At 54.5% G+C, this 19504-nt stretch overlaps 7 protein-coding genes across 7 annotated transcripts; 3 read left to right on the forward strand and 4 right to left on the reverse strand.

Moving 5' to 3' along the window:
* Positions 1-86: 86 nt before the first annotated feature.
* L226DRAFT_569875 (uncharacterized protein) lies at positions 87-3476 on the reverse strand (the record flags this gene model as incomplete). Its single annotated transcript, XM_067684363.1, has 9 exons — positions 87-432; positions 492-604; positions 666-1002; positions 1054-1125; positions 1181-1544; positions 1603-1909; positions 1965-3028; positions 3081-3221; positions 3275-3476. The coding sequence occupies 9 exons, from the start codon at positions 3474-3476 to the stop codon at positions 87-89; spliced, it is 2946 nt and encodes a 981-aa protein (XP_067537210.1).
* Positions 3477-4001: 525 nt separating this feature from the next.
* On the forward strand, positions 4002-8946 carry L226DRAFT_552273 (DNA ligase 4). Its single transcript, XM_067682863.1, has 28 exons — positions 4002-4335; positions 4393-4452; positions 4507-4641; positions 4701-4831; positions 4886-4971; positions 5032-5168; positions 5223-5398; positions 5448-5543; positions 5594-5679; positions 5741-5776; positions 5826-6082; positions 6135-6152; positions 6206-6242; positions 6296-6392; positions 6449-6610; positions 6676-6809; positions 6877-6931; positions 6999-7035; positions 7092-7173; positions 7233-7293; positions 7345-7427; positions 7481-7586; positions 7642-8053; positions 8118-8206; positions 8259-8342; positions 8404-8538; positions 8592-8668; positions 8730-8946. The coding sequence occupies exons 1-28, from the start codon at positions 4138-4140 to the stop codon at positions 8741-8743; spliced, it is 3081 nt and encodes a 1026-aa protein (XP_067537211.1). The 5' UTR covers positions 4002-4137; the 3' UTR covers positions 8744-8946.
* Positions 8947-9547: 601 nt separating this feature from the next.
* L226DRAFT_569877 (uncharacterized protein) lies at positions 9548-12305 on the reverse strand (the record flags this gene model as incomplete). Its single annotated transcript, XM_067684364.1, has 5 exons — positions 9548-10309; positions 10363-11571; positions 11631-11711; positions 11769-11848; positions 11909-12305. 5 exons carry the CDS (start codon positions 12303-12305, stop codon positions 9548-9550), a joined length of 2529 nt encoding a protein of 842 aa, XP_067537212.1.
* Positions 12306-12547: 242 nt separating this feature from the next.
* Positions 12548-15779, forward strand: L226DRAFT_569878 (gamma-adaptin; the record flags this gene model as incomplete). Its single annotated transcript, XM_067684365.1, has 14 exons — positions 12548-12569; positions 12621-12649; positions 12700-12971; positions 13020-13161; positions 13211-13384; positions 13433-13609; positions 13667-13821; positions 13902-14211; positions 14270-14485; positions 14541-14838; positions 14892-14935; positions 14988-15473; positions 15525-15617; positions 15672-15779. 14 exons carry the CDS (start codon positions 12548-12550, stop codon positions 15777-15779), a joined length of 2526 nt encoding a protein of 841 aa, XP_067537213.1.
* Positions 15780-16102: 323 nt separating this feature from the next.
* L226DRAFT_569879 (uncharacterized protein) lies at positions 16103-17753 on the forward strand (the record flags this gene model as incomplete). Its single annotated transcript, XM_067684366.1, has 2 exons — positions 16103-17680; positions 17739-17753. The coding sequence occupies 2 exons, from the start codon at positions 16103-16105 to the stop codon at positions 17751-17753; spliced, it is 1593 nt and encodes a 530-aa protein (XP_067537214.1).
* A 14-nt stretch (positions 17754-17767) lies between these two features.
* Positions 17768-18701, reverse strand: L226DRAFT_533705 (uncharacterized protein). Its single transcript, XM_067680526.1, has 4 exons — positions 18336-18701; positions 18202-18281; positions 18012-18142; positions 17768-17952 (listed from the first exon to the last, which is right to left on the reverse strand). Exons 1-4 carry the CDS (start codon positions 18502-18504, stop codon positions 17838-17840), a joined length of 495 nt encoding a protein of 164 aa, XP_067537215.1. The 5' UTR covers positions 18505-18701; the 3' UTR covers positions 17768-17837.
* Positions 18702-18891: 190 nt separating this feature from the next.
* Positions 18892-19410, reverse strand: L226DRAFT_533706 (uncharacterized protein). Its single transcript, XM_067680527.1, has 3 exons — positions 19309-19410; positions 19149-19252; positions 18892-19089 (listed from the first exon to the last, which is right to left on the reverse strand). The coding sequence occupies exons 1-3, from the start codon at positions 19358-19360 to the stop codon at positions 19018-19020; spliced, it is 228 nt and encodes a 75-aa protein (XP_067537216.1). The 5' UTR covers positions 19361-19410; the 3' UTR covers positions 18892-19017.
* Positions 19411-19504: the final 94 nt, after the last annotated feature.

A 19504-nucleotide genomic window follows, 5' to 3' on the forward strand; every position in this document is an offset into this window, starting at 1 on the left:
CAACAATCAACGTGGATTTTTCAAAATGTTCCAGCAGTGGTCCGTGGATACATACAGAGTGGCAAACATCGTACGAAGATCGGGGGCTACAGCGTGATCTGCGAGCTGTCCAGGCCGAGCGCGTGCAGGAAAATGTTCACGTTCGCGAGGCGTAGGCGTCGCCGCTCCTCGCTGTCGTTTCCCCAGCCCTTCGTCGCTGTCGCGACGTTCTCGAGCACGATCTCCCGCAGTCCGGTAACGAGCGCCTGCTGCTGCTCCTCGTTCGCGTGCACGGCGAGGGTGGCGAGGAACTGCCAGACGGGTTGGTCCATGACGTCTGCATTGGGGATGTTGACGAAGGTCGTGTTGGCCTGAAGAGCAAGACGGACGGAGGGGAAGAGCAACTGGAGGTGCGGTCTCAGCATGTCGAAAAGCAAGTTGTACATCATGTGCCTATCGATCGAAAAGTCAAAACTGGGGTCTCGTATGAGGTGGTGATGTGCGATACGCACCAACGTTGCATTTCCTCTGGAGTTGGAAGCTCCTCGACCTCAGACCCAGTGGCGACGTTGTGACGGAGGACCTCTACTCGACTAAAGAAGAGAGTGAGAAGGGCGATGCCAGGCTGAGCATGCATCATCAAATCAGTACCCATGCCTCAGAGTTGAGCAGGGGGGTATACTCACCCTTGTCATGACAAGCGTTTGGATGGTGCATTCATCTAGCAGAATACCGAACAACCCAACGACGAGTCTCATCTGTGCCTTCGCAATGACGGGCAGAATGCTCTGTACGACGCTGTTCTGGAAGGCTTGTGTCTGCGCCTCTAACTCCTTGACCTCCCGCGTCTCCTCCAGGGTGTCTAGGAGTGGGGCTTGAGTCACGACGTCGAGCTGGAGGAAGCATGCAACAATAAGAGTGAGAAGAACCTGCATACGCTGGAGCTCAAAGATACGAGCAACACGCGGCAGGAGCTTCTTGCCCTTGATTGGAGTGATGAGGGAGACGAAGGGATGAGGTTTGCTACAGACGCTTTTCAATGTGTGTCCGTGGAGCCACAGTTACCACTCGTACCTCGTTTCAAGGGGCTCTGAGACCATAAGCTCGTCAAAGATCTGGTCGATGATGGCGTTGCACTCCGTTGTCCTGAGAAAGGTTATCAGAACTAGACAGACGACGGTAAGAGAAATGTCAAACATACCATTGCTCGAACTCCTCAACTTCCTCAGGAGGAGGCTGATCACGACGGCGCTGCTCAACGTCGAGCACAAGGTCATACAGGTGCTCAAGCTTCACGAGGGTCTCCCGATGTGTCAAGGGTTCTCTTCGAACCAAGCCTTCCGTAGCCACGGCAAGAGCCTCGCGACCCATCTTGGCCGCCTCGCGCGCAGCACCCTCGCCCTCCTGTTTCGTCGAGTCTGCTTTCGAGATGTGCGCGGCAGTCACATGCGAAGTCGTAGGGGATGTCGACGCATTTGAAGTGTCCACCTGCAGCAGCTGACGAGGAGCGGCCTTGTAGCTCCGACCAGATGTTCTGCCCAATGCGCCCTGGAGGTTGTTCAGAGCTAAAGTAATAGTGAACGTCAGAAGAAGTGTATCCCGCAGCATAATACGAACACGTACAAGTCTTCTCCTTCTCCCGCAATCTGGCGTTGTTGACGATCCGCTCAACTTGGGCCTCCATACGCTGCATCGCGCTCTGACGTCGTCCAGGAACTTTCTGTCCGAGTCCAAGTCCGACGCCGCCACCGGACCCGAACCTGAGTACGCGGTCCTCGGAAGTGGCGATGCCCATGCGAGAACGAAGGATAGCACCATAGACCTGTGCGTAGAAGTCATCCGCGTATGGATCTTGCGTTACGAGCTGGGACACTTGGATCCGCGTAATGAAGTCCTTGTCCGACTGAGTCATCAGGTCGTTATAGCGCGACTACAGCACCTATCAGGATCTCGGGTAGACACAGCGGACGCGCAAGAACACACACCATATGAGCAATCTTGTCCAACTTCCGCTTCCGCTTCTCCTCCATGCGCTCGGCCTCCATGATCTTGCGCATAGCCTCGACGCGCAGCATCTCTTGCAGCTCGCGTGCCTCACGCGCGTCGCGCTCGGAGTGCCCGGGTCCTTGCATGGTACTCAAGAACTCGGCCTGGGCCATCTCTGCGAGAAGGCGTTGCTGCATCTGAATATTCTGCGGTAGGTACTGCATGTTCTGTGCGAAGGGGACGTCGAGCGGGACCTGGGGCGTCATGACCGCGGGTGACTGTCTCCCCACCCGTCGCGCGCGCTCGCCCATAGCCGGACTCAAACCGCGGTGGTGGAGATCGCTCAACGCCGGGCTGATGCCTCGTTGGTGTATGAGGTGGTTCTGGATGTACTGCTGCTCCTGTAATTGCTGCTGTTGCAAGCGGTGCTGCTGCTGCTGTCTCTCCAACTCCTCCAACTTGAGTTGCTCCTGCAACTGTAGGAGCTGCTGGCGTTGTTGTCGCTCCCGCTGCTCCTGAAGTTCGAGCAACTGCCGTTGTTGTTGTTGCTGCTGCTGTTGCATCTGAAGGAGGTGGATCTGATGCTGCTGTTGTTGCTGATGGAAGCGCGGCGATTGGGAATGTGGGTGCATGCGCGGAGGGGGAGTCGCGGTATGCTGGATACCAACCGGAGGACGCTGGGCATGGGCACGGGTAGGAGATTGCAGGAGATTGGGACTCGCCGGCTGGTGTTGCTGGTGGAGCATCTGCTCTTGAAGCTGCAGCTGTTGCAACTCCCGTTGCAAGCTATGTTCATCTGCCTGTTGTTGTTGTTGTTGTTGTTGTTGTTGTTGCTGCAGGCGGTGTTGCGCCGCGGCGGCCGCGAGCATCTCCTTCTCGATCTCCTCTAGCGTATGGACCCCTTTGTGCAGATCGGGGCCGAGGTTGAGACTCGCAGGTTTGTGGGTGTACTTGGGGCTCTGAGTGGCAAGCTGGTCAACTGCACGGCTTGAACCATTGCTGCGCGGTAGGACAGAGAACGGCGATTTGTTGCCCCATATCGCATCCAGCTGAGAGGAGTGGGCTGCATGCAGAAGATGAGGATCGGCATAGCGACATGTGTAGGACAACCGTACGGGACTCGAGATGTGATGCTTTCTGGGAGGGCTGAGAGGGTTGCTGCTGGGACTGACCAGTCTGCGGTAGATGGGCAGATTGAGACGGAGCGGCCTTCTCGTGCTCGGGCAAGGCGGTCCCGGAAAAGTCGAAGTCCTTGCCTGCGTACGCAATGTGAGGATTCAGGCAAAGCACGACTGACACAGCGACGCACCTATGTCTCCTGTAGCCCCAAAAGTCTCGTCATTGAGCTCGTCGCCACCCTCCAGCAATGCATCTCCGAGGCCGTCGTAATTCTCCTCGCCCCAAGTGTAAACGGCTACATCCTCTTGCTTGGCACCGGAAAGCCCGCCTTCAAGGAACCTCCGCTTTTCATTCTCGAGGTCGTTGTTTTGCTCGAAACCGAAGAATGACATCCGACGAACATCGACGACGGTAGACAAGTTTCCGCGCCGTCGGGTCGAGGCACAACTGCGGCAAGCGCATCATTCATTTCGGTAACAGCTATAATCGATAACTACCAAGACTTATGTGGCTTAGTAGCTAAATCTACAACTACTGTCCATGACTCATAACAATCACCCTGTTCTTACTATGAGACAGCGACGCATATTTGCGTGAATGTAGAAAGTATATGGTGGGCAGACAATGGGACCTCTTGCAAGATCCTGGAGTCGACTTGCATAGGAAGCAAACTCGTATTTGGTCCAGTGATAGAGTCGTTGCGTCACGGGCACATCAAGTACAACCCCTGCATCGATGGTCCAGAATTCAACGAATTTGTTGGACGAGTCAGACGGGACAAAACCTTCTCCCTCCTCGGTACTTACTGTTACTTACGAGCTCAAGTCAACGCCGTGCGGCTGCCGGCAAACTCAGACAGAAGCACCGGGGCCGTGTGGCTGTGCCTCTCAACATACATAAACGCTCGCTGCCTCCTCCGACCACCGTCATCTCAACTTCGCAGGTTGCAATCGAACCACGCATTGGGTTGTCCCATCCAACGTTCTGCCAGTCGTCCAATTCTCGAAGGAATTTGAGCCTGCACTGGGAAGACCACGTCCTCGACCCGGCACCATGCAACCTACACCTGCTCCATCATCACCACCAGCGTCGCCACCTGCGGTGGCGGCTGAAGACCACCCCGTTTCCTACCCGGAGCCACCACAGAACAGAGGCAGTGCCCCATTCCATGTACTTGCCGCCTTGTTTGATAGGTTGCAAAATGAACGGAAGCCAGACAAGCGTCGGAAACTTCTTGCGTCGTGGTTCAGCGTAAGTGGTTACGAGCCCACCACTCGGCCCCGCCAACTCTGACATATATGACTGCAGCACTGGCGAAAAGAAGTTGGGCCCAACCTGTACCCAGTCCTTAGGTTGATTATTCCTCAGGTATGCTCGTCGTTTATGCCAATGACCGTTCGTGTGCTTAGGTGCTCATGACAGAAAGACCGCGAGCGCGCTGTCTATGGGTTGAAGGAGAAGAACCTTGCTAAGGCGTACATCAAACTGATTGGTCTAGGACGTCATGATCCTGACGCCATTCGGCTGTTGAACTGGAAGAAGCCAACCGATCGAGAGGTACGTTCAAGTGGTTGGGTGTTGCCAGAGTCTCACTGACTTCCGTGGATCCAATCAAGAAAACGTCCGGCGACTTCCCTACAGTGCTCTACGAAGTTGTGAACAAGCGGTCCTCGATTGTTGAGGGGTCCTTGTCGATTGACGAAGTCAATGACTACTTGGACGAACTATCCCAGAACATGGGCAAATCGTATGCATTCGCTGTCTTGTGCAGTGGGCACCTAGATTGACGAATGCGCAACAGAGACAAACAATCACACGTATTACGACGTATCTACAACCAGACAACCCCGGATGAGCAAAGGTGGCTCGTACGCATCATTCTAAAAGGTTGGCGGCCATCGTTGTCCGCTTGTATGATTCTACTGGCAAGCTCACACGGATCATTAGACATGATAATATCGGTCAAAGAGAATACCGTCTTCGGTGTCTTCCATCCCGATGCGTACGATTTGTTCAATACATGCTCTGACCTCAAGAAGGTCGCATGGGAACTATGGAATCCCAATCGCCGCCTGAACGACGAGGTGCGCTTTGACTCCTCGAGCCGTGCGAGTTTTGCTCATATGCTTTGGGATCAGGACAAAGCAGTACAGCTGTTCCGCGCCTTCGCGCCTATGCTCTGCAAGCGTCCTACAAAGAAGATCGAGGACTCCGTCAGGGAGATGGGTGGACGCCCATTCATTATCGAGGAGAAGCTTGACGGAGAGCGTATGCAGTTACACAAGCGCGGCAGCGAGTACTTCTATTGTTCAAGGTTTGCTATCTTTCAAGCGCAAACTGTGTGGTCTCTCATCCCGGTACAGGAAAGGCAAGGACTACACGTACCTGTACGGCAAGCACGTAGGAACGGGCAGCTTGACTCCTTATATCGACGCAGCGTTCGATGATCGTGTTGACGAGTAAGTTGTCGCTGGACTAATATAGGCGCTTGCTGACATAGCACGCACAGAATCATATTGGATGGAGAGATGCTTGTATGGGATCCGGTGTCAGAGCGCAATCTGCCATTTGGCACCCTCAAGACGGCGGCGCTTGGTCAGTCCCGAGCTTTTGCTTTAATTACATTAAGCGCGAGTATATTCATCCAGTACCGCAGACAAGTCAAAGAAAGAGTACAGCCCACGACCATGCTGTAGGTACTGCATCCTTGTTATCGGGCAATGAACTAACAGTCTTCGCAGTCAAGGTCTTCGACCTGCTCTACCTCAACGGGATGTCGCTCTTGCACAAGTCGACTAAGTTCCGCAAGCGGAACCTCCGGTCATGCCTCAAAGAGGTACCCGGACGTATCGAGTTCATAACGGAGTACGAGGGTAAGACCGCCAAGGACGTCCGGCGCAGAATGGAGGACATCGTCGCGAATAGGGGCGAGGGTCTTATACTGAAGCATCCCGACGCGGAGTACGTGTTGAACGGGCGCAACAAGGACTGGATCAAGGTGAGTTTAGTTTTGATGCCCCCGATACTACGTCTCACGCGTGCGTTATAAGGTCAAACCTGAATATATGGTGGGTGCGACATGTTGTATGCGATGGCCGTATACCCATGAGACGTATCTTAGGACAATATGGGCGAGACTGTCGATGTTATTGTCGTCGGTGAGACTTTTGAACGCAGTCCCATGATGCAGTCCAGAACTCATCTGGCACAGGGGGCAACTACGGGACTGGAAGACGCTCAGGTGGCGTGTCCACGCTCATTTGCGCTGTCCTGGACGATCGTCGTGTGAACGAAGACGAGGATCCAAAGTAAGTCATCTCGTCTCGTCCACTGTGTGACGTTGAGCAAATGTCGGTCTCTTCAGGTACAGCACCTTTGTCCGGATCGGAAGTGGTCTCTCTTACGCCGACTACATCTGGATCCGCCAAAAGCCATGGAAGCCTTTGGGACCTAATATGCCTGATTTCCTGCAGTGCTCGAGGAAAGGACATGAAGACAAAGGCGATGTTTATCTCGAGCCTGAAGAGTAAGCTCTTTCTACTCGAGGGTTTGATTGAGTGATTGACCATGGATTGCGCTTTTCACCCCAAGCTCGTTCATCCTGAAGGTCAAGGCGGCCGAGATCGTGAGCTCAGAGCTATACCACCTAGGTTTCACAATGCGGTTTCCCCGCGCGCTCTATATTCGCGATGACCTGTCAATCGCGGATTGTATGACGGCTTCTGGTGAGTAGCCTTCGATCCCTCTCTGCTACGATGTGGCTTGTCGCGTTGTCGCTAACCATGCTGACAGCGGTCTTGGAGAGTATACGGTCTGATAAGAAGCGCAAGATGGATGATGATGACGAGTGCGTGGTGGCCAGTGGCCCGCGTCGGCCAGTCCTGTGCGCTGACTATCCGCCACTACCCCTGCAGTAAACCCAAGAAGAAGACCAAGAAGACCGCGAAGAAGGTGCGTGATTATGCTCTCCTGTTTGACTTGACGAGCCTGGACTAAGCAGAGTATAGCCAACCATCATGCCCGAGTACCAGGGTACCAACCTTAAGGACGTGCCGGTCGAGTCTGATCTCTTCAAGGACTACAAGTTCAGTAAGTCGAAGCGTAACCCTCTGTAGTAAGTTTATCAAGCACTCACACGATTGATCCAGTGGTTTCGTCCGATCCCAAGTCAAGGACCGGCGCCGAAGACAAGAAGGCGCTGCTGCAGATGTATGTGGCTCACTCTCCTGAAGTGTTCACAATACTGATAGCCTGCATAAGGATTCACGCTCATGGTGGCAAGTATGTCCAATTTGCCCGCAACGACCCCAAGCTGCTCGTGGTCTATGGGGGCCAAACCACCCGTATGTTCCTTTCCGTTGACTTGTACTCCTCATATTCACAACACTGTTGCTAGCATATGATCTGAAGTTGATCATGAACAAGGATACATGTGATATCATTCGACCTCAATGGATCCTCGACTGTGTCGCCGAAGGGGAGATTGTGCCACTCACGAAGAAGTGCGTTCCTACCACTGATATGGTTTTTTCTGACCATCCTCACCGCATGATCCAGGTATTTCTTCCATGCTACAACTGCGCGCAAGGAGACAGATGAGTACAACGCGGAAGACAGCGACACCGAAGAAGAACCGGAAGAGCCCGAAGTCTCCATCCCTGCGGCCTCCACCAGCAAGGGCAAGAGCGAGACGCCCGAAGAAGAGCGTGCCGCCCCCAGGGACAAGGACGAGGAGACTCCTATTGATCCGTCGATGGCAGAGTGGTTCGATGTCGGCAAGGCTCGCAGTGCTGCTTCGTCCACGCTAGCCTCCGAGACGGAGAGCGAGACTGAGCCCGAGCCGGACGAGCCCGAGCCCGACTCGGACAACGAGGACAATCGGCGCGAGGATGTGGAAGCTGGCTTTGACGACGACGATTGGGAACAGATCGAGAAGGAGGGCTTGCAGAGCCAGCAGTCGTCCGGGAAGGTGAGTACTCAGCCTCCCCTGAAGTTGGAAGTTTTGCAACACTAACGCGATGACCTCCCTGCAGGGCAAGGTTAAGGACGAGGACGGAGACGTCCGCATGGGCGAAGATGACGACGCAATGCACTACGACGAAGAGCACATCTTCAAGCACCTGTCAGTCAAGCGCGCGCTTCTCGTTACATCTTGTGCTGACCTTCATGCCCAGGTGCTTCTATCTCGACTCTCCAAGCAATGCCAGGAAGCATGGGATGTCAATCAAGGCGAAGAATGAAGCAGACATCGAGAAACGGTTCGTCACTACTGAAATAAGGCAGGCCTCCTTTCCCCATCATACTGACCTTCACCACCAGGTTTACTGCGATCGAGAAGCTCATCAAGGACAACGGTGGCCGGATCGCTGACCTCGATGAGCCAAAGCTCACCCATGTCGTGCTCGACAAACGCGACATCAGCCGACGCCAGGAGCTCATCAAGCGGACGTCCAAGTGAGTACCACCGGTTTGAAACCAGCAATGTGCAAACTGAAGTTTTGTTGCAGGCCAAAACGAAGGCATCTCGTCATCGCCGAGTTCATTGAAGTGTGCATCGAGGAGGGGACGCTCCTGGCCGAAGAAGGTGTGTGCATACATCTATCTGATCCGCACTCTCGTTGTCGCATTTGCCGACACCTTCGCAGAGTTCATGCCTTGAAGCTCTCGCCCCTTCATGCTTGGAAGGATGTTTGTGGTGGAATGTGTACTAGTAATTTGCGGACGATACTTGTGGTACTTGTGGGCCTGTATACTTACATTGCATGCTATGGGATTGACGGTATTGCGTATGAAGACATGCCATTCGCTGACATACAGACCTATGAACATGCCAAACCGCGCCTGTACACAATGATACAACGCAGGACATGAAGTGAGATACGACAAGTCGGTGTATGTACTGTCAGCGTGAGGATAGGGGTGGTAATCACAGTAGAGAAGTCAGAAGGGGAGCATAGGAAGGCGGAAATATGAACATGTGGAGCGCGGTCTGGGGAGCACGACGATGCTACTAATGCTATTGGTACATGTTGACCATGACGGTCCAGAGGTTCGGGAAGAGACTGTTCGACAGAGACACAACTGACAGCAGGAGTGGTACAGAGCGAAGCGAGTAGCAGGAGGAGGTAGAGGAAAGCGGTAGATCTTAGTCCAGGTATCGCAGGAGGACTGGATGAAGTGGGAACTCGGTGTGGTGATCGGAGAGGAGGGGTGACTGATTGATAATGTAAGCGCATAGGCAATCGAGAGAAAGTTGCAGGGACTGTAAGTGAGAACAGATGAGTAGGACTTAGGGGACGAGAAGAGTATGGTACGAGTCCCGTCTACTACAAGAAGGGCGCTACACCGTCCGCATAGACGGTCGGAGGATCCGTAACCAATAACGATAGATGGATAAAGTAGCAGGATGGCCACAACGTCGCTGGTCGTAAGATTGTCATCACCAAGTCCATCGGAAGGAGCATTACCAGTAGCTGAGACTGCTCGGGCTACCAACCTCAGTCCCGCTGGGGATGCCGCCATACGGACTGCTGAACCAACGCGCAAGATCGTCTTCCAAGTTCGAGTCACCCTCCTTGGAGTGGTTGCGGGACGACGTGCGAGACGGTGTGCCCAACGGAGATGTGACTCGCGACGAATAGACGGAACCTGCAAGGAAGGGCGACTTCTTCGGCGTCCTAGGAGGCATTGCAGGGGACCGCGTCGGGAGAGGCGGTGGATCGGCCGCCATGAAATCTTCGACACTGCCCATTTGTAGGAGCGGAGCACGGGAATTGATAAACAGAGACGGACTCTGGGGATGCGTGAGAGTGATTCGGGCTTGAGTACGCCCGCCGGACTTGCATGGTGAGAAGTCGAACAGCTCGGACTCTAGCTGAGCAAGTCTCGATGGGGTGGAAGGTAGATCCGAATGAACGGGCGTGGAGGGTGGTGGTGGGGTAACAGGTCGATCGGGTGTTGAAGGGCGCTCTTGCTCCTCTTCGCGATTACCCGCGGCGGCGATCGCAGATGCGACCAGACCTGGATGCAGCAGCGTAGAACAAGATCGTCTGGCCTCCTTGTCGGGTTGCTGGACATTCTCAACATCGACAACATCAGTTGAGGCAAGAGTTGGAGTGGTGGGCGTAGCTGCCGCAGGACTTCCACTGGCTGCCGGCCTGCGACCTGTTGAGGACCTCTTTCTGGCAGGCGTCGGTGAGCTTGGGGGACCCATCGACGCCATCATCTGGATATAGTTATAATCAGTACCGAGCAACTGATACAGTGCCCTGCACGTACCCTGGCGTGCTTCTGCGTAGATTTCGGCGGGGGGGTTGCTCGAGCCTTCCCTTTTCCTTTGACGTCGGACACAGCTGCCTCTGTAGGAATAGCAGGAGAGTTGGAAGTCGTATTGGAGCGAAACCAGGCAGCCATGGCATCTTCAAAATCCGCATCTCTCGGGAGAGGGGTAGGCTCCGTAGAGGGAGAAGGTTGCGCGGAATCCTCATCGTACAAGCTGAGGTGAGAAGATGGTGCCGGGCTAGATGAGCTACTGAAGTTCGAAACCAGGTCCGGGATAGAAGACGACGACGGTGGCCGTTGGATAGGTGAAGATGGAATGAGGTCAACCTCGGCCTTAGTCTCCTCATCGGCTACCAACGGCAAATCGGTTGATTTGTCCACGACATTGTCCGCCGTGGGAATGGACGCAGCTCGAACTACGCGATGGTAGTTCGAGGAAGGCGGCAATGGTGGAAACAGCATGTCAGCAGAAGGTTGCTGCTGCTGCAATGCGGCTTGGTAGTAAGACTGATGATGAGGATTAGTGGCAAAGTGGGGGAAGTATGGTGGCAAGACCGGCGCTGGCATGGCGACGGTTTGTGAATCAGCCTGCTCTTCGCCAGACTTCTTCCGCTTGGATCTTGGGGCGCCTCCATCTTCAGCGGCGCGTTTCCTAGGCCTGCTGGGCTGTCCGTTCATGTCGGCGCAAAGGTGTTTTTTGAACCCGCCGCCATCAAAGCAAGGAAGGTCGCAGTCGTATATCGCCCATAAACTTTTTCCCTCTGCTCGTCCTCGCGCCACCTTGCGGAACACCGCCATCGTGCTGAGCGCGTGGCGTACGGAGTTCATCCACGTCACCTCCCCGCGCTTGTAGAAGGGGTAGACAGTGGTTATGTACTCGTATATGTCTTGCAATGCTAGCGCATGATTTGGAGATGCCAAGATAGCGCGTCCGATAATCGCAGCGTAAGGGATGTCAGGCTTCGACTGCGAATATGGTCCGGAAGGAAGCTTGAACGGAAGATGATCCCCATCGGGAGGGTCCGAAGGCATGGGACCCGGAGACGACACCAGGTTCACTACAGGCGGAGGACTCGACCGCGGCGTCACGGGGCACGATGATCTCCCTGCGACCTTCTTCCTGCTAGGAGTCTTCGGGTAACGTGGAGCAGGGACTTTGAAGCGCCCACGATCTCGAGATGGAGTTTCGGCTTCCAGAGGGTTGTCCTACAACGCAGTTCACCAAGGTGCAACAGACGAAACATAAAAGTTACTATAGCACTCACAAGGGTGCGCTTCGAAGATGAAGCTTCGCCGACTACTCTGTCACTGTAGTACCGATAGTGATGGGGTGTCTCCGGGGGTACCTGTGCATGTGTTGGAGACTCGATGACGAGAAAAGAACATACGACGCGTTCGCTTACATTTGGGGTCTGTGGCTGCTCAGTGCTATGACTAGGAGTCGACAAAACGCGTTCGTCCTCGCGGGATCGCGACGTGGATTCTGCATCCCATATGTCAGTTATCCCGCGTTCTCGGCCAGCGTTGAGAATCGAATACGAACCTCTGCGCTGGCGTTCTTTCTGCCGATTCTTCGCCTCAAGGATGAGTTCCATCTGATCCCGGGGGCGGGGAGTAACGAGCTCAGGGTGGTTTGACCTGGAGGGGGTGCGGGGAAACGCGGGGGACGTCGCCCTGGAGGAAGTGCTGGATACCGAGCTTGAGCGTGAGCGGCCTGCGCTCGCGTGTCCAGAGCTAGCACTTTCGAGCATGGGGAGGTATCGCGTCACGTTTCCGTTCTGAGGTACGAAAGGTTGATTCTGTAGGAGGACTGTGAGCAGTTCTGCCTGCTTCGCCTGGAACTGTTCATGGGTCATGCCGAGTCTGCTGAGAGTTTCAGAGATGGAGGTAGAAGCACTAGAGCCCTGGGCAGACACGCCACGGCCCCTGCGGGAAGCCATGACGGAGGGGCAGGAGGAGGAGGATTCAGGAGGACAAGTCGTCGAGGGCAACACTCAAGAGTAGTGCCGTCGACTTACCGTGACGTACAAGCCCGGACGCGTATTATGTAAGACCAAAAAATACCTTATGTGGAGCTTATCCGGCACTAATCGCCCAATAATCTGAACGCGTTACAGCCTGCGCGCGCGCCCACACGCATAGCTTGAGCTACACCTCTTCCGCGTCGGCCATCGTCTGCAGGATGGTCTACCACAATCTGAAAGGTATGTGCTCTCTTGATACTCTTCGTGAGGTCGGACTGAATCGTCCCGCAGCTCTGATCAAGGGCATCCGCGCGTGCAAGGTATGCCCGGTGAAGCCTCCAAGTCTCCGATGGCCCCCTCATCCAAGTAGACTGTCGCAGACGAACGTGCCCTGATCAAGCAAGAGTCGGCGGCCATTCGAGCCTCCTTCCGCGAAGAAGACTCGTATGCAAGACATAACAATGTCGCCAAGCTCCTGTACATCCATATGCTCGGCTCCGAGGCCCATTTCGGACAGATGGAATGCCTGAAGCTCGTAGCCAGCCCCCGCTTCAGTGATAAACGGTTGGGTTACCTGGGCATCATGTTGCTGCTGGACGAGAGCCAGGAGGTCCTCACGCTTGTCACGAACTCCCTCAAGAAGTGCGTATATCTGCCCTTGGACCCGATGCACTGCTAATGGCTCCCCAGCGACATGAATCATGCCAATATGTATGCTGTTGGGCTGGCTCTTTGCACATTCGCCGACATTGCCTCGGAAGAGATGTCGCGTGACTTGGCTAATGAGATTGAGAAGTTACTGGGTTCGAGTAACACTTACATCCGCAAGAAGGTGCGTTTCTCCCTTGGCCACATGCAACGCTGTCCAACCCAACCTCCAGGCCGCCCTCTGTGCATTGCGGGTCGTGCGAAAAGTGCCAGAACTTGCCGACCACTTCGTGTCCAAGGCGAAGAACCTCCTTGCTGACCGCAACCATGGAGTGCTCCTTACGGCCATCACCCTCGTTACCGAAATGTGTCAAATAGATCCCAACTGTCTAGAAGAATTCCGCAACGTACTGTCTATCGTCTGTCTCTTTTCTCGTACTTACCTCCTCTTACAGGCCGTTCCTCTGCTCGTCCGACATTTGAAAGCCCTCGTGACGACCGGATACAGTCCTGAACATGATGTCTCAGGCATCACAGATCCTTTCCTCCAGGTGAAGATCCTCCGACTCATGCAGTTATTGGGCAAGGGAGACGTCAAGGCCAGCGAAACCATGAACGACATTCTCGCACAGGTTGGATAACTACTTGACTCTCAGGTTATTTCCACTGATCTCTGAATGATGAGCTAGGTTGCCACCAACACGGACTCGACCAAGAACGTCGGCAATTCCATCCTGTACGAAACGGTCATGACTGTGCTCGAGATTGAAGCCGACAGCGGACTGCGCGTTATGGCCATCAATATCTTGGGCAAATTCCTGAGCAATCGAGACAATAACATTCGGTGCGTTGGATTCTGCGAATGGTGCCACGTAGGCACCGCGCATTAAACGGCCCCTAATTCTTCAATCGTTCGGGCGGTAGATACGTAGCGCTCAATACTCTCAACAAGGTTGTCGCAATCGACACGAACGCCGTGCAACGACACCGGAACATCATCCTCGACTGTCTACGCGATGGTGATATTTCCATCCGGAGACGGGCGCTCGAGCTCTCCTATGCTCTAATCAACGAGCAGAACGTCCGCATCCTCATTCGCGAACTACTTGCGTTCCTGGAGGTTGCAGACGACGAGTTCAAGCTCGGCATGACAACGCAGATCTGCCTGGCGGCGGAGCGCTTTGCGCCGAACAAACGCTGGCACATCGACACTGTTTTGCGTGTGCTGAAATTGGTACGTTGAACCCTTCGACGTGAACCTGAATCCAACGGCTTACGTCATGGCCCGTTAGGCCGGCAACTTCGTGAGGGAGGAGATCTTGTCTGCCTTCATCCGGCTTGTGGCGCATACCCCGGAGCTGCAAGCGTACACAGCGTCGAAGCTCTACACCTCACTTCGCTCGGATATCTCCCAGGAATCGTTGACACTCGCTGCTACATGGGTGCTTGGCGAGTACAGCGAGATCCTACTCGAAGGCGGTCTTGTCGACGAGGAAACACCTAAAGCTGTGCGTCACTGGCTCGTTGCTCACATTCAGGCACCCATACCTAACCGCCTACTAGATCACTGACAAGGAGCTGATCGACCTGCTCGTTTCTATCCTGGATTCACCTTACGCCAACTACTTGACACGCCAGTTTGTCCTCACCGCGCTCACGAAGGTATCAGCGCGGCCCACGACGACTCCTGCGCAGCAAGAGCGAATACAGAACATGCTGCTGTCATACACGACCAGCCCAGAATTGGAGATCCAGCAACGCGCAGTCGAGTTTGCAAGCCTATTCAACTTAGGCGAAATCCGTTCAGGCGTACTAGAGCGTATGCCGGCGCCCGAACTCAAGGCTACTGTGCTCGGCGTCGGTGCGTCCACTCTTTGACATCTGTGAAAGACGTGTTACTGATTTCGCCTATAGTTAGCGAGAACAAGCCAGTCGGTTCCGTTGCTCCCGGAAAAGATGTCTGTATCTCAGTCCATGAACTTGTTCTCCCTGCGCTGACACCATTATCAGGCGGACCTCCTTGGCGACGATATCTCAAGTACCCCAGCAACGAATGGTACACCAGCTGTTCCCGCGACGCAGGACCTTCTCGCCGAGATATTTGGCAGCTCAACCCCTTCTGCTCCTGCGACTACAGGTTCTCCAGCACCAGCCGCCGCTCCCCGTAGCACTGTGCAAGACATCCTTGGGCTGTTCGACTCTCCTGCTGTCCCCGCTGCCGCCCCGTCTCCCGCACCAGCGCCCACGCCGGCAGCAGCTCCCGCCATGCAGTCGCTGTTTAATGTCGCAGCGACTGTCCCGCAGGCATCATCTCCTCCACCTGCACAAGCAGCGGCACCACCCGGGTATACCGCGTACGACAAGAACGAGTTGCGCGTCATCCTGAACCCACAGACATCTCCAACACGTCCTGGGTTAGTCAGGATCATCGCGAACTTCCAGGCGACGGGTGCGAACCCGTTGTCCGGGTTGAATTTCCAGGCTGCTGTGCCGAAGGTGAGAAAGTGCAATGCCTTGTTCTCGCGTAGATGTTGATAGTTTGTACAGTCGCAACAATTGCAGATGGCGCCGATCTCGAGCCCAGACGTCCATCCCGGACACGCAGAGACACAGGAGATGCGTGTTCTCGCTCCCGTGGGCGTAGGTGCAATCGATTTCTACACGCATACCAGTTTGCTCACGATATCGTTGCAGGCTAATATCCGTCTACGATTGCGGATATCGTTCAACGTCGGGGGACATGCTGTGCAAGATCAAGTAGACTTTGCTGGATTTCCTCCTGGGTTGACTGGTGGCTCATAAGCACGCTACTCCGCATCGAGTCGCGTATCCCCCCGTACAGTATCGTATCCATTCATCGTGCAATTCATGTCCTGTGTAGCTCTGGAAGTTTTGGATCTGAGATTCCATATTGTCATACTCCGCCATGGCGCGCGGTTACGTAACTGTCATAGGACGAGTACCACAGCGGCTAAGCCAAGCTGCACTCTTTGAACTTCGACAACCACCAGGTATTTGTTAGAATTATAAAATTGCTGATCATCAACGGTTCATCTGAAGGTCTGACCAATGGATGATAGAATCTTGCCTGTGGCCATAGTCCTAGTACGGCGGTTCCGAGGACAATGTCTGCTGTATGCTACGCCCAGCCTCCCTTCAACAATCCCGCAGGAGAAATCGTTTTACGGTCTCGAGACGGGATTCTCTTTCGAATTCGAAAGGACATCGTCATTGAAGCATCGCTGGTCCTCGCTGAGCTCACCACTCGGTCGCTGTCCGACGAGCAGGAGGCGTCGTCCGACGCCTCCAGTCCTGCGACGACCGACGGGAAACCCATCATAGATGTCCCAGAGACCAGCGAGGTCCTTGATCCTTTACTCCGGCTCTGCTACCCCACAGCCGATCCTGTCTTTGCTGACCTTCAAGACGTCCGCTTGGTCCTCAGCGCAGCGCTGAAGTATCAGATGGAGGAAGCGACGTCGGTGATGAAGAAGACGCTGATGTCTTACATGGAAGAACAGCCGTTGAGGGTGTGGGCGGTGGCTTGCATTCTCCACCTGGAGGAAGAAGCCACGGAGGCTGCGACTACTCTGCTGTCCCAGGAGATTCCCGCGAGCACTCCTCCCGAGTTCGATGTGGTCTCTACCGGGGATTACTTCAGGCTTAACCAGTTTCACAGAGCCGGAGGGAAGGTCGCCGAATCCTTCAAGTTCTCGGAAGCCACCCCAGAGAATGCGGCGATGGTGGTACCTCATAAAGAGTCCGCTCGGGAACGACCCAGCCCATACCAGTCTCGTCCTTACGCAGACATCATCTGCCGCTCGTCCGATGGCGTCGACTTCGAAACTCACCGAATTATCCTCGCTATGTCTTCTCCCGTCCTCCGCGACCATATGGCAGCATTCTTTACGAATTACCCCTCAGTAGAAGCCCCTCTGCCCTCCGGCTCTCGTGGTCTTCCTGTAATCATGATGGACGCCAAGGCGGCGGTCCTGGGTCCTGTCCTTGAGCAATGCTACGCTCTAGGGTACACGGGCACCCGGCCGCTCAACCTGCGGGTCGCCATTTCCATGACGTCGTGCGCGCAGCGATACAAGATGCAGAACGTATGCGGCTTTATTCAGCGGTGCACGAGCTGGCATCCTCCGTCGTCCTCCCACGAGGCGTTGAGCGGCTACCTCCTGGCTAGCCGGAAAGGCCTCCCAGACATCGCGAAGGAGATGCTGCGACACCTCCGCGGTGACCTCTTCGAGTATGGATACGTCCCCGAGATGGAGAAGACACCGGCGAGTGTTTATCACAGACTCATGATCAATCGCCGTCAGAGCCTCGCTGCCATGTCGAAGTTGACCGCGGTACCCCCGAGCCCTTCCCCTACCCGCGGCGCTCCAGTGCCACCTAAGCCCGAGCCATCGACGAGCAGCACGCCGTCCACTCCAGAGAGGCCCAAGGCCACTACGGCTCCATCCACCCCAACTCGGACCATCGAGGACCCTTGGTTGCGTGGTCTCTGGCAGAGCGTCGTACAGGGCTTGACGGCACTAGGTCCTGGCAAGAGGATATACGTTCCTGGGATCCAGCAGATGTTTAGGGAATCACTGCAACACAAGATCTGGTGCAAACGCTGTGGGCCATATGTCAGCACGATACTCGAGATGCAAGAACTCTACTGGAAGGCTCGCTCGTCGGTGATGCACTTCGATGTGAGTGTTCTTTCATCAGAGTAATTGCCTCATAGTGGATTACTGACCATTGCAACAGAATAAACTTTCTTGACACTGTCGTTTCAGAGAAGGTTGCTTATGACATGGATCAAAGATATAGAGATATAAGTACAAGACTACTAGGCATTGGTAGCGCTTAAGTTGCAACATGTTTGAGCATGCGCACGTTCAACGGCCACGGCTTCCCCATCCAGGTTGCCAGCTCCGTATGGTCTTTGTAGGCGTCGTTGGTGTTCGGATGTATGAGTACACTGTAGTTTACCACGTATGAGTCATCACCAAATGGGGCTACCTACGAACTGGTACTCACGAGAGCGGCCCCCTGTTGACGGCAAGCCAGGCGAACAAGGTGCCCGTCTGGTGAGGAGTGAACACGTTCACTTCGAACATCGGGACAGGGTGAGGCCCCACGGGCTTGTCCCAGAGTCGGTAGATGCGCAGCTGAACCATAGGCATCGGTCAATGCGAGTCCATCTCAGCAGCTTCAAATTCGTACTTACCTCTGGGAACTCTCTTCTGATGCGCTCATGAAGCTCTGCCGCGTACTTCACCTCTTCAGGTGCCGTGGGTATGTAGTAGACTGGATGAAACCATAGGTAAGTCACGAAATACATTTACGCACATCTTTACATACTGTGGAAATCAAAGCCATTGTTGGATGAGTCGATCGGTTTAGGGAATTCGTCGTATGCAGTTGAGCGAGGACCCGGTATGTTAGTCAGAGACTTGCCGTCGGCGTTGAAGGTCGTGGGGAGAGGCTCGGCATTTTCATAACCTGCGAGCAGCGACGGATACTGAGACATCTTGGAGGCCGCAACGAAACAAAGCTGGATCGATGAGAGGAACCTGGGGTAACGGTGTATGAGATCGTCCCGAGCCCCTCAGGCTCGATCAAGTATATATATGAGAAAGCAGACGCCCCTAGATCTGTAGTAGGAGACGTATACGACTCAGCTGCTATCCCTAAACGCACGCTTGAGCTTCCTAATCTTGCACGGCGATTCTCATCGCAAGAACCACTTGTTGGTCAGGGCAGGCTTCGGAACATGGGGAGGATGACAAAGCTGACGTGAAAGTCACGACAAATCACGATGATCATGTTGCCGTCCTGGTCCAGTCTCTCAAGACCATGACACAAGGCACATGAACATGGCCAATAACCACCACTATGAGAAACACTTCACAGAATCGCCCGGGCATGCTCATGTTGAAGCTTACGTCTAATGGGTAAAGGGCAAGTACACTTACATTACATCAGGGTGATCTCGTCGTACACATACACAGCACAAGCATATCGCGAACCGAGGAACTCTGAATCATCTCCCATTCGCTGCAGAACGCGTACTCCTGACCGCTGCACTCTCCCGTCGCAACTCCTGGATGACAGCCTACAGGCGGTAGCGCGGATACATATCAGCTCAAGGCAAAACTGAACGGATAGACGTACAGCAAGCGCTTCTGGATTCACCCCAGCCTCAATGAGACCGACACATGTCGCAAGTGTCTCCTTGTCAAGACCCGTGTTCAGCAGCTGAGAGATATCGAAAAGAGCTTGGAGGCGATGAGTCAATGCGAGACGGGCTCACAGCGACATGGTTAACGCGTACTGTTCAGTGTCTCTTCGGCAGCGGATATGCGGTCGGCTTCGCGTGTGGACATAGAAGATTGCTACAGGTGAAGACAACTGCAGGCTCAGCGCAGAACAATTTCAAAGCAGGCACTGGAAGAAGGAGGTGTTTGGTCGCGTTGGAGCATCAATTACTCTCCGATTAAATTCAGGTAGCTCCGACGAGACAGACCGGT

This window comes from Lentinus tigrinus (genome assembly GCF_003813185.1).
Source record: "Lentinus tigrinus ALCF2SS1-7 unplaced genomic scaffold L226scaffold_8, whole genome shotgun sequence".
NCBI lineage: Eukaryota > Fungi > Basidiomycota > Agaricomycetes > Polyporales > Polyporaceae > Lentinus > Lentinus tigrinus.

Bases quoted from the DNA above. Each gene is read 5' to 3' on its own strand.
- L226DRAFT_552273 (XM_067682863.1), top strand. From the start codon at position 4,138: ATGCAACCTACACCTGCTCCATCATCACCACCAGCGTCGCCACCTGCG. The intron at 6,243-6,295 runs GTGAGACTTTTG...CATCTGGCACAG, and splicing joins TGTCGATGTTATTGTCGTCG to GGGGCAACTACGGGACTGGA. The intron at 7,428-7,480 runs GTATGTTCCTTT...CACTGTTGCTAG, and splicing joins CTATGGGGGCCAAACCACCC to CATATGATCTGAAGTTGATC.
- L226DRAFT_533705 (XM_067680526.1), bottom strand. From the start codon at position 18,504: ATGTCTCAGTATCCGTCGCTGCTCGCAGGTTATGAAAATGCCGAGCCT. The intron at 18,282-18,335 runs GTATGTAAAGAT...GGTTTCATCCAG, and splicing joins CAATGGCTTTGATTTCCACA to TCTACTACATACCCACGGCA. The intron at 18,143-18,201 runs GTAAGTACGAAT...CCTATGGTTCAG, and splicing joins TCAGAAGAGAGTTCCCAGAG to CTGCGCATCTACCGACTCTG.
- L226DRAFT_533706 (XM_067680527.1), bottom strand. From the start codon at position 19,360: ATGTCCACACGCGAAGCCGACCGCATATCCGCTGCCGAAGAGACACTG. The intron at 19,253-19,308 runs GTACGCGTTAAC...ATCGCCTCCAAG, and splicing joins TGCCGAAGAGACACTGAACA to CTCTTTTCGATATCTCTCAG. The intron at 19,090-19,148 runs GTACGTCTATCC...TACCGCCTGTAG, and splicing joins TGAATCCAGAAGCGCTTGCT to GCTGTCATCCAGGAGTTGCG.